Source organism: Fringilla coelebs (genome assembly GCF_963513975.1).
Source record: "Fringilla coelebs genome assembly, chromosome: 2".
Classification (NCBI taxonomy): Eukaryota; Metazoa; Chordata; class Aves; order Passeriformes; family Fringillidae; genus Fringilla; species Fringilla coelebs.
The window spans coordinates 34,027,428-34,040,323 of record NC_140029.1 but is presented as its reverse complement, the minus strand read 5'-3'; the positions used below and the strand labels follow the sequence as shown (position 1 = coordinate 34,040,323).

At 40.2% G+C, this 12,896-nt stretch overlaps 1 protein-coding gene across 4 annotated transcripts in view; it reads right to left on the bottom strand.

The window, feature by feature from the left end:
• Positions 1-12,896, bottom strand: part of LOC311166798 (cohesin subunit SA-2-like) — a 57,838-nt gene that overhangs the window by 6,582 nt on the left and 38,360 nt on the right. For 3 of the 4 annotated variants that reach the window (XR_014617036.1, XM_084226966.1, XM_084226968.1), the window contains 9 exons: positions 12,273-12,349; positions 11,198-11,285; positions 10,112-10,189; positions 8,284-8,376; positions 7,469-7,637; positions 4,817-4,962; positions 3,883-3,984; positions 2,488-2,642; positions 2,257-2,385 (listed from right to left, as the gene is read on the bottom strand). Coding sequence is in view for 3 of the 4 variants with exons in the window: in XM_084226966.1 (XP_084083092.1) it covers positions 2,257-2,385; positions 2,488-2,642; positions 3,883-3,984; positions 4,817-4,962; positions 7,469-7,637; positions 8,284-8,376; positions 10,112-10,189; positions 11,198-11,285; positions 12,273-12,349 (1,037 nt within the window). In the remaining variant the exon portion in view is untranslated. The remainder of the gene's footprint in view (positions 1-2,256; positions 2,386-2,487; positions 2,643-3,882; positions 3,985-4,816; positions 4,963-7,468; positions 7,638-8,283; positions 8,377-10,111; positions 10,190-11,197; positions 11,286-12,272; positions 12,350-12,896) is intronic. The other variant, XM_084226967.1, reaches the window with a different exon arrangement.

Here is a 12,896-nt window from a genome sequence, read left to right as displayed (position 1 = left end):
AAGAGGAAATATAATCTCCAGCCTCTGCAAGGCACTTAAGGCCTCCCAGAATAGAAACTGTTATTCTAGAAACATAGTACGAACGTACTTGTGGATAAATTGCAATTTCCCTTCTAGCAAATTTTATTGTTTCCCATTTCTTCCCAGCAGCAGAGGGAAGGCCCAAAGCAGTAAGAAGTCAAGTGCATTCCCTGCTAGGTTCTGTTATTTTCCACAAAACTTTTCCATGAATAAATGCACCTGAATGCATCAAATGTATCTGATACATTCAGGAATATACTTCCAGAATATATCCTCTGATCAAGAGGTTTAATATAGTCCTAGGAAAAAAAAAAAATCAGGATTTAGCTTTGATCTGCCCCATGAACAATTAAATATTTCTCTCTTGTTTAATTAAAAACTACTCCCAGGAGGTAAATCAAATGACAGTTTTTCAAAGATGGTTTAACAGAAATCTACTTATTGCATGGGTGTTACCACAAAAGCTTACAGCTCTTTAAAATACAGACAACATGGACAGAGTTATACAGAAACTGTCCAAACTGGGGCCTGGAGCACTTTCCTGATGAAGACAGGCTGAGGGAGTTGGCATTATTCAGCCTGGAGAAGAGAAGGCTCTGGGGAGGACTTACGGCACCTTCTAGTACTTAAACAGAGCTGACAAGAGAGCTGGAGAGGGACTTTCTATAAGGGCATGTAGAGATAGGACAAGGCTTTAAATGGCTTTAAATGGCTTTAAACTGAGAGTGAGTTTAGATTAGATATTAGAAAGAATTTCATGACTGGGACCATGGTGATGCACTGGAGCAGGTTTCCCAGAGCAGTTCTGGACTCCTCATCCCTGGAAGTGCTCAAGGCCAGGCTGGATGAGGATTTGAGCAACCTGGTCTAGTAGAAAGTGTTCATCGCCATGGCAGGGGAGTTGGGACTAGATGATCCTTGAGGTCCTATGGATTCTATGAAAACCAATTTTAGTAGCAGATCTCAAAGATTCTCATCTGAGAAAAATGCAAGAATAGCAAATGAAGTTATCCATACCCATAGATTATGGGTTTGTAATCAGTATATGTTGACTAATTTTCTTCTGCATTTTGCATTCCAGCTTTGAATCAGTTCTTTCAAATGAATTGAGTTGATGGCAATCATTAACAAATTGTGTCATGTGAAGTAACAGGAAAATAGACATTTTACTATTCTTGACCCATGTTACATAAAACCCGGATGATGATTCCCATGGAAGTTCTCCTCCAATGTAAGACAAAGTGACGTGGGAACAAGCAAGTTACACAGAGCTCAAAAGATGTGACAGTTGGTTTTCCTCCATTTCTGCTGACTTCTTTCAAGAGTAAAACTCTTCTTGTCATGTACTGGAGTGATTTGCTCAGAAATGCAAAAAGGGAGATGTGTCTTACTGTCCCACATCTTCAAATATGCTTTCAGGAAAATGGAAATACCTTTTTTTTAGAGTATCTTTAACTAAAATACTGAAGTGCAGTGATCCAAAATGAACAGCGCTGACTAAGGAAGTAATGCTAAAGGTCAAATAGAAGGAAGAATATTACTTCCATCTCAAAAATTATCAGAGCTGAGGCAGGTGAAGAAGGGAATAAATACATACCCATATATCTCTCCATTCAGGTGCATAATACCCCACTGATGCAAAAAGAAGGCTGTCACTCTTATAGCATTAAATGTAAATATTTAAACCACTGTAAAGCATGGGCCCACTGGATTAGGGCATATTCCATGTAAATAGTAAATTCTTGGATTTAAATATCTATATTATGAAGAGTGTCACATATATTTTTATTCCAAATATGTGCCATGGAATTCACATAATTGAGACCTGAAGCTGTGGAAATAGATAATTACAAAATAATGATCCCTGCATTATTTCTTTCACAATATTTTGATTTCCTTTTCTGTTCAGAAAAGCATTCCTGCCACTCCGCTAACCAGTCAAGTCACAAATCTCTCCCACCAAATTAACAGCCTTTCCTTTAGAAGAATTGCCATATGTGGCCACAACTATGTGTGAGAAAGAATCTAGAATGCTTATTGCACATACAATCTGAAATAACTACTACTACAAAATTCAACAAGTGTGTCTCAAACTAACAGCCTGAGGGGTAGATTGATTTCAGAGGTTCTCTGAAGAGCCCTTGAGCAAACTGCGCCACACTGAAGTTCCAGTGTCCTTTGTACAGGGATACAAATCACAAACTGTGTATGATGGTGTACAAGAACTGAACTTACACTAGTCTTTTGTCTGGCTTTAGCAGCTTGTTGGAAAATTCACTGATGATTAACAGAAAGCTCAAGTTAGGAGGCAAGCATTTTCCATCTACTCCAGTAGCTCCTTGAAAAGCAAATTCAATCCCTTCCCTATTGAAAGAAAAACAGAAAAGAACACAGTAATAAAACAGATAAAAGAGACAACTAACAAAAGCAATGACCATGGACAACATGATGCTACATGGCACATACTTGTGTATCATGGCTATAGATTCTCTAGATTTCACTTGGTCCCAACCAAATGTTAGTGAAAAGCGGCGAGCAAGTTCTTTGATGTTTGCAAAGGAAGGAGAGGAGAAGTCCACACCATTACTGCTGTCTTGGCTTTCTGCATGCGTCTGAAACAGCTGCAAGAGAAGTCTCAGATAAGCAAACACAGGTAATCCTACAGACAAACAAAGCACCAGGCAGACACAGAGACAGGCACGGCCACCTCACACAGACAGGAGCCTCACAGAGGAGCAGGTAAGCCATGTGCTTCTGAGGCACTGCATGGAACAACAACAAGGAACCGACACAAAGGACACTGCTGTGCTCCTAAGACAGGCACAAATTAAAAAATAAAAATAAAAAATTATGTGTATAAACAGAAAACTGATTCCTGAAGATGATGGTCCCACTGACCTCATCTCCTCTTGGGTCTTCTGAACCAAACCCCAGAGACCTAATTTGCCTGAAATGCTTTTGGAGTAGCACAGTGCAGATACAAAGCAGAAAGCTTGGCAGTACCACCATCCCATTTCGGAAAGTAAGAGTAGGTCAAAAGCACATCTTGAGCTCAATTAACTGTGCTTTGGGGTTTTTTTCCTAATAGAATATGGAAGTAGCTTGTTCTCGTCAACCTGTTAACTTTCAAGGTCAGGCAAAGGCCAAAAAGGGCCTGTTGTCTATGTGATACCTAAACACAAAGTCCTGACTATGTCAGCAGAATATATGTAGCCAAATGCTGCTTAGACTCATCTAAGCTCGGATTTCAAGGGCTGGTTCACAGATCTAAGCCCCCGGCAATGTGTGTGAAATAAGCAAAGCTCATGTGTCAGTATCCCCGGGAGAAGCCTGCTCTCTGGATTACAGCAGGACTCCAGGCTAGAAGCAGCTCTGGCCACGGGCAGAGCTGGCAAAAGCAGCTGCTAAAATAGCTAACTGGCTATCAGTCAGCAGCTGCAAGCTCCAGCAACTGAGACCCTTCAGAAGAGCTGCAATCCACTTTCCTCCAGAAAAAAAAAAAAAAGCTGAAAATACAGCACAGCATAAGATCCTTAACATTTATTAAGCTTAAGAAACACCATGTCCCAAGAAACACTTCCTAATCTCACATCAGTTCTAATATACTGTGCACTTGAAGATTAAAAACATGACCAAAAAACAACATGGACAAAAGCACTTTTTAAGACAAGTGTAATGATTTGAAAGGAGTTTTAATTACAACATGCAAAACCAACATATACATAGAAAGTGCAGGAAAGGAAGTAAATTCTGTCACTAGGTTTTTTTAATGATTTTGAATAATTATAGCATGGGGGTAAAAATCTTCACTTCTAAGCTATCATAAGAGCCCCTAGCTTCTTGCTTTATTCTTAACCTTACCTGCTGCAGACAGAGAATCAGTGTCTTGGCACTCTGAATTTTGTCATTGTACCTCGTCTTGCTTAATGTTTCTTTAATTATGTCTCCAAAATCACTGTAGGTCTATTAACAGCAACAAAACAATTGAGAGTTATCATTCCCCTTCTTTAGCACTGGGAAAACACAAACCACATGACTGTGCAAGTAACACAAGAAGTTCCTAAAACAGTCCCAATATCAGAACATGCAAGTTAAAAGATGAAAACTGTATATTTTATAATATTTCATATGTAAACCAATGGTATGCTCCTTGAAGAGTAATGTGAGGATCAAAGTTACACTGAAATTGTTAAGTATTAATAACTAATTGATTGTCAATTCTTAATTCATAATTAATTGTAATTCTTTAAAAAGGGCAAAGCCTCATCAAATGACAAATAGAGTTTTCTGCACTTTACCAGTGCGTGCCAATGAAGCAAAGAACAAGAAGCATATTCTGGTATTTCCAAAGTTCTGTCAGTTGACTCAAGGAAACTGCCCACTCTGATGTTCTTGGCCCTCCTGAAACCCCCCTCAGAGTGGCTAAACCCTGGGGCTCCTGTGAAATGTAGGCACCTGCATACGCACTGTGTGAGCTGAACACTTCAGTGTGTGAACCTCAAAAGATGAATCACTCTCCAGTCATAAACTGCTGCTCTGCAGTGGCTTCTCTGGAGAAGTTGAGGAGCAGATGTCCAGACAGACACATCCTCTCCTCAATTTTCAGTTGCTTTGTCTGCAGTGAGATACCTTTGTGGAACCAAGAGAGGAGATCTGTCCCACTCCTGCTTGATTCTATACCCTTTTGTGATTATCCCAGGACTCTGAGCCATAACCCTATCTTTCACAAACACTGGAGACACTTCCAAAAACTAAAATGCACTGGTAGGAAGAACAACCTTATCTAAAACATTACCTTCACATAATACTTATAGATCTCAGCGGCTGCAGTCATCTCTACCACGTTATACACTATTAATTTGCAATATGCTGCCAGAAGACTCCGCTTTTTGTGCAAGTCATCAAGTTTGCAAGCTTCATCCTTTTCCTCTTCTGTCAGATCTAGGGAAACAAAAGCATTGAAGCTTTGTTCTATTACTTTATTCAAGGTATCTCAGTTTAAATTACTAACTTTCACCTAAATAGCACAGACTCAGCTGTTCAGTAACAGATGCCAGTGCTCATCCCTGTGTACATCAGAACACACAGGTTTATTCCCATTTCAAAGCTCCAGTTGGTAACAGTGAAAACAGTCTTCTTCCACAGTCTTCTACTCTGATCTTCATAGGCCTTTGGCATTTCTACTGGTCAGAATCTCCAAGTACAACACTGCTCACAGCTACAGAACTGAACCAGCAAGTAGAATAAAAGGCACAAACACACCAAATGGAAGGGACCTGAAAAACTGCAACCACTTTTTTTTTTTCATAGAATAAAACAGATGGTAGAAAAGAGCACATAACTCACTGGAAACCCTACAAAAGTTGTCACAGTCAGCAAAAGTTCCAATTATATTCTCCAAGTTCCAATGAAATTCTCCGAGTGCTTATCAACAAGAATGAAAGGAAGAAAAGTCACTTAATAGCATTAAGAATAAGTGTCTGGAACATGACTTAGTTACTAGCTGGATAACTCATGGGAAACAGATACTCTTAAGAGTATTGCAAGAGTACTACAAAGGTGCTTGGGGAGAGTTTGTTGCAGTAGAAGAGCAAGACACACTCTCTCCTCCTGCACATGTGAGCTATCAACTACCAAAAGACTTCAGTCTTTTGGTATTTTGGTGTGGACTGTTTCTGCTTCTAGAATGACTGTGGGCCTGGAAATAAACATAAGGCAAATGACTGATCAGAAGTATCTGAATGTTAAACTGGAATAAAACAGCTGCCAGCTGTGCACACAGACAAGCACACCTTGCATCAGAAAATCACTTGTTCAGGAAGGAATCTGCAATAGGGTGAAAGGGATTCTTTGGGGGGAGAACTGAAAAATTGAAGGCATCACAGAATAAAGGTTTGAAAAAGATCTCAGGCCATCTCTCCCAAAGCACGATCAATTTTATCAGTTTCAGATACACAACGTAAACATCCTGAAACATAACCTGCTTCAATAACTCCCACAACTACAATGTACTTGTGCAATCTTTTCTATTGTATCTTTACTAATTCAGATTCTCTTACTATTTCCCTGTTGCAATTTTGGCCATGCAATGTTGCCCATGAGTGGTTCTTGCATATACACCATGACGTAAGGAAGTGTGGCGCCCAAAACTGAACAGAGAACTCCATCTGAACAGCTGGACAGGAGTTAGAGAAATCTAGAACAATGCTTGTTTTTCAAAGCATGGCACTTGAACTTGTCCTCAAAACCACAATGAACAATCTATTTTAAAAACACTCCCGAAAGAAACCAGCCTTCATAATTACAACCTCAATACGGCATCCAAATGTGTTTGAAAAAAGGCAGTAGAGCAACAAATACTATTTCCCACTGGACTGAGGGCAGCCCTGCAGAAAAGGACTTGGGGGTTTTGGCTGATGAGAAGCTCAGCAAGACCCAGCAGTGTGTGCTCACAGCCCAAAAAGCCAACTGTGTCCTGGGGTGCATCCAAACCAGTGAGGCCAGCAGGGTGATGGAGGTGATTCTGTCCCTCTGCACTGGTGAGACCCCAGCTGGAGTGCTGTGCCCAGCTCTGGGGCCCCCAACACAAGAAGGATGTGGACCTGCTGGAGTGAGTCCAGAGGAGGGTCATGAAGATGCTCAGAGGGCTGGAGCACTTTGCCTATGAAAACAGGCTGAGAGAGTTGGGGTTCTTCCACCTGGAGAAGGGGAGGTTCTGGGGAGACCCTGTAGCACCTTCAAGTACCTAAACAAGGCCAACAAGAGAGGTGGAAAAGGACTTCTTACAACAGCATGTAATGATACAATGGGGAATGGCTTTAAATTGACAGAGGGCAGATTTATTTCTTCAACATAAGGAAGAAATTCTTGACTGTGGTGATGGTGAGACACTGAAACAGGTTGCCCAGAGAAGCTGTGGAAGCCCCATTCCGTGTTGAATGCTGGATGGGGCTTTGAGCAACCTCCTCTAGTGGAAGATGTCTCTGTCCATGGCAGAGGTGTTTGGAAGTAGATGATTTTTAATGTCCCTTTCAACCCAAACCAGTCTGTAATTCTGTGGAATCAGCCCCACAGCCCCAAAATCAAAATCTACTGGTTCTTTATGCTGATGGCCTAGAAGGGTCCATGCACTGACACACTGCAACACTGCCTTCCTCTAACACCATCATCTGGACCATGGAAGTCAGTCCACCAAACACTTTTACTCACCCAGCCCTGCTTTACTTTAGCCCTTTTCATCATACAGGTAAATTGGTTAACCCACAGTCTGTACAGATCAAAGAATTACAGGTTTTTTTGTTTGTAAAGGGGCCCAACCAGAAGAAAAACAAAGCAACTCAAAATAACAACAAAAGAAAAGCCAGCCCTTTTCCCTGATACATTCACTGCAGATGACAAATGATAGCAAAAACAGTAGATTGTTTCTCCAGTGATGAAGATGTCTAACCTTTTTTTTCCTCTTCTCCATCCATGAAAACGTGTTCCTGGATAAATGAAAACAGTTTTTCCTGAAGTTGTGTATTAGGAAGATAACCTAGAAGTCCAAGTGCTTCTTCATTATTATTTGAATCCAGGTGACTCAAAATCAGCAACCAGTCACAGAGTATCACGAAGGCCTGTACCAAGCAAATAAAACCAAAGAAGAATTTAGAGACCATGTTACTTTTTGTGCCAATTCCACTTTGCATTTCCATCAAACACAATCAGGTTTCCATCCCACTTCTTCCTTGCAAACTAAAGATTTCTCTTAGCCTCAGCTGTGATGAAATGTCCCAGGTAAATCCTTAAAAAAACTTGTAGTTTAGGATGCAGTATATACAAATATCATGCACAAATACGACCTAAAGGTCCTCAATGTGGGCAAGAAGAAGAGCTGTATTGTGTTGAAATACCCCTCCTTTTAACACTGGACAATTTCTCCATTTATTTAAGTAATATTCATAGCAAAACATGAATGAAGCAATGATAGCAACCAGTACACTGATAGGTCTAATCAGAAAATACAATGATTTTCATTTAGATTGAGGCCTTGATTCTGCAGATGGACTCATGCAGACAGCACTAACTTGTAGCATTTTAACTTAACTTTAGTTTTTATTTAAAATAAATAGTTGAAGACTGGGGTTTTTATGTGTTACTTCTCTGCTAAGAGACAAAAACACAGCAAAAATTTAATAGAATGAAACACCAGCATGAAAAAAGGCAGGCATTTAAAAGGAGAACTGAGCACAAATGCTCGTTAAGTCATACAAAAACACAAACCTTTTCTCTTACATCTTTTTCCTTATGGTGGAGGAAGCATGTGCAAATCTGACTGAAATGTCTCAGCTGCCTTCTTAGTGGAAAAAGAGTCTCCTAAAAACACATTTAGGAAAAACAAAAGGACCAATATGTTAGAGACTATGATTCAACAGAGAATTACAGAACAAACAACAGTTGCATCTTTCTTCCACTCATATTATTCATTTAAGATAGCACAGCTGATGACATGATGAAAGAAGCTGGCATTTCACACAACAGCTTACTAGCTATGAACAACTGCATCTGTCACAGTTGCTGAGGCCAGTGGAATTCAGCAAGTCACAAACTCTTTGTTTCTCCATCTGTAGGGAGGGTAGCATGTATTCTCTTATTAACTTCATCTTATCTGTACAAAGCAGTGATAACAATGGAAGCAGAGTCATAAAAACCTCTGGTCCATCCCGCCTAATGTGCAATATGCTCTGTCTTCTGGAGTTGGTTTTCTCCCTTCCTCCCCTAATGACTACAAAGGGAACAGAGTTAAACTCTGGCACTCAGAAACTTAAGACACCACACTTTCTTAAGAGGAATCCAGTATGGGAGACTATTTGGTTTGCTCACAACCATACAAAAGACTTTCTGACCCTTCACCAGGTCCCCGCTGTACTGCACTGATCTCTGAGCCATCACTGCAAAAGGAATGCCTTTACAAGAGAGGCAGATTTCATGTTACGCAGTTCTACATTTATAAGAAAAGGGATTCATCCCAGGACATGCTGAGGAGAACCAGGTGAGGGGCAATACATTGTCTTAACACTGCTAGGGGAGGAGCAAGGGGCAATAACAGAGCTGCTGTCCAGGAATTTATTTTTTTTTTCCTCTTGGAACCTCTCTATCTGCCAACATCCAGATTTGGCCCTGCAGAGTGGGCCATCACATCTGCTTCCAATCAAAATCTGCTACCATATGAAAGACCAAATTAAAAATGAGCTGCCCCATTACCAAGCTGAGCTAACTGTCTGGAGTAAAAGGCAGAACACACTGGAACAGTGGGAGAGCGGACATCCAGGCAGGAATGGAACGGGACGGGAATAGACAGTGAATCAGTGGCCAAATGGGTAACACCCCAGCTGGCATTTCTCATGCCAATGTCCGTGTCAGCGCCTGTCCCGTGTGCACAGGAGCACCAGGGAAGGGACAGAATGACAAAGCAGCACTCACTGGAGTCAGAAATCATCATGAGGAGGAGCCCCACAGGGTACACATTCACATATGAAACAAAATATTAAAGAGTTTCCTTTCTGGTGTCTTAAACTAGACTTTCTTCTGAAATAACTGCTAGAGCTTGGTACTTTAAAAATTATGAAAGTAAATAGTCAACTGATGAGAAATTTACCACTTTCCTCAACCTTTCTGACAGAAATATGTAGGTAGGTAGATCAAGAAAATAAAAAAAGAAACAAAGTTACAGAATGTCCTGGAGTTTTCATTTAACATTCTTTGTTGCTTAAAACAAGAAAACAACAAACTCTTTGGCAGTGGGACAAGTTCCTTATCTCCATCAAGCCCTAGGAATTTGATGCACATGTTTTGTAGTAAAAATAGCGGTGAACCGTTGTTCCTGCAGACTGAAAAAGCACACACAGATTAAAAGAAAAAAAAAAAAGAGGATAAGATAGAGAGAAAATGCCTCAATTCAATTTGGTTTCCTCAAGAAAATAGACAAAATACCTTCTTATAAGCTTGCTTTTTCAAGAAATCTCAGAACAGGAAGATTAGCTTTAACTCCTATAAGGTTAAACTTCTATAAGGTGAAACTCCAGGTTTCAAAATTGTATCAGTGACCAACCTTGCGAGAATTTTCTGAAACTGCAGATAGTTGCCACAGGAGAGAAAAATACGTGCACTGGAGAGCTGGTAGGATAATCTGCAAATAAAAACACATGTCCTTTATTTACATTAAAGGCTCAGCAGCAAAAAACTTAAGACTAAACAAAGCATTCAAGCCTGACATTTGGCATGCTGCTCACATGAACACTTCCCAGTTGTATTTAGATCCTTAAATTTAAAAGGTTTACATACAAGCAAGCATTGCCCCCTGAGAAACATCATTACTAAGGTGCTGCTTCTGCAGAATTTCTCTGCCATCTCGATGAGTTCAAGGGAAAGCAAGCCACATATCCCAAAAGTGTATTCCCAGAGGCTCACTTTAGCTCAGCTCCTTGGGATTTCTTTGAAGGCTTTGATGAAAGGCAGACTGCTCCAGAGGCCAGTTCAGAGCAGAAGCCAAATCTTGGTGCTCCAATGCTCCATCTAAAGGAGTCCACTTCTACCCATTCTGCAAGTTCTCTCTACTCAACTACACTTCACCCCTTGCCAAAAAGCCCCCCAAGTTCTCTCCTGCAAAGAGGAGCTGGTTTCATTCATAACTGCTGAAGTATTTCACCTTGCAATCCTAGAATACACAACGCCATCTTCACACAGTGTTTGAGGTAAGGCAACCAGATAACCAAAAGGATGCATTTGAGTGGTAATAATAAACCACTACAACAAGAGTCAACTTGTAAGCAACAGATCCAAAGTATTCCAATTTCTGGTTACATGCAATCTAAAAGGGGTTCCTCACAGTCCCAATGATTTCATATGTACTGAAACTGAGACTATGCAATCATTGGAAGTACTGAACATGACAAAGGATCAATCCAGATGTCAGATGATTATCACAGTTCTGAAAAATTTCCAAAATTAATTAATATAAAGGCATGAATTTACAGATTCCAATAACCAAAGACAGCCTCAGATTCCCAAATTGAGCAATGGACACAGTATCTTCCTGTCTCATAGGACACTGACATATAAGATTATATAATACTTTGTATTTCTTTGTGCTTTCATCCAGAAAAACATCTTCCAATGTTAAATACTAACTACTCACCTTAACAGGCAAACTTCCGTTTTCTGTTTCAAACACCAGGAACCTTAAAGTCTTGTCATACAGATTCCACTTGGTGAGATCATGGGCACTGCAGGTGAAAAAGATATAATAATGATACACTAAGCAAGGAATGAGCACTCACCTGATCAAACAGGTTAAATCTATCCTATTTTTGCCTTCATATGATATATAGCAATAACATTAAACAACTAAATATTAATTATAAGGGGGGAAAAATTAAGTTTTCATCATCTAACACTGTAGTCTTTAGACCATAGCTTTAGAGTCAGCATTCCTACCACAAAACTACAGTGTTATGAGGAGAGGAAAAAGAAGCTTGAGTTCTGTATCTTTTGCTATACTTTATACATAGTCTGCAAGTACCCAAAAAGGTCTAAAAAAACAATTTCCTCAGCCCACTCTAAAAGACTGTTTCTAATTGTCTTGAGTATTCTCAACTCAACATTAGACTTCTCTTTGGAAAACCACAGTAGCCCCAGCAGGCTGGACAGGTAATAGACACATTGAGAAGAAGGCCCAATTCCCCTAAACTCTGTAGTAGCTTGCATGACAATTTACCAATCTTTGGAGAACCAATGTTTTGAGAAATCATCTTTTAACAAAAGAAGATCAGATAAACTAAAAACAAAAAGCAGGTTACCCCTGCTGCAAAGAATGACTGCATTCACTATAGAATGACTGCATTCACAGACCAGCACATTCACGGGTGGTCACTCTTCAGACTGACCACCAGTATTGTCAATAAGGTTGTGGAAAAACATCCAGCTAGGACAGAGGCACCACAGAGGGGATCTCTGCATCCATTCTGACATCTCCATTCTGTAGCATACACTTCTCAGCCACATTAGGGCTGATGCTCAGTAATGAGTCCAAAAAAAATTCCATATCCAAGAGTACAGTTCTATTAAGAAGAAATTAAAACTTGCACACCTCTCATAGGGATCACTATCATTCTCTTGCGACAAACCCCAATAAACCCAACAAGCAATTTTCACTTTGCATGTGTAAGGTTGATACTAAGAATATGGGAACACAAATTGTGTAAAGATCTCACTTATGAAAAGCCGCTACTCTTCTCAAAGTAGAGTGCATCCGGGAAATTTCTCCTGCATCCGGACAAAATCCTCCTTCCTAAATCATGGAAGTTTGGGAAAGAGAAAGGAATTAGCCAGTGTTGGCCAAGGGAACGACTGTGTTCCCTTCCCAACCAACCCACAAGCTTGGATCATTCTCCTCCAGCCCTCCTTTAACTTTTACCTTTAACCACACTACTCATGTCCTGCTCTACAGTCAAAAGAAAACAATATAACTACAGAGGAACTTTGTATAAGGGAAAATCCCTGTCATTAATAAACCAATGGCAGCCTCCCTAGACTGAAGTATTGCTAACACAGAGTAAAAAGTAGCAATTAGCCTAACATGGTCTCTCAGACACTTGCTAAGGATCTCTGGAAAGCTGTGTTCACATGGTGCTGACCTTCCCCGCTTCCAGCTGCCAGATCACATTCAAAGATAGCTAAAAATATATTAAATACTTTCCCATAGATGCAATTGCTGTAGTTTCCACAAGTATACTATGTGATTCTGGGGGACGAAATATACAAGCAGGAATTAGAAGGGAGGAGTTCCAGGAGAAAAATCTCTTTATTTAGATATAGATCACACTACGGAGGAGTCG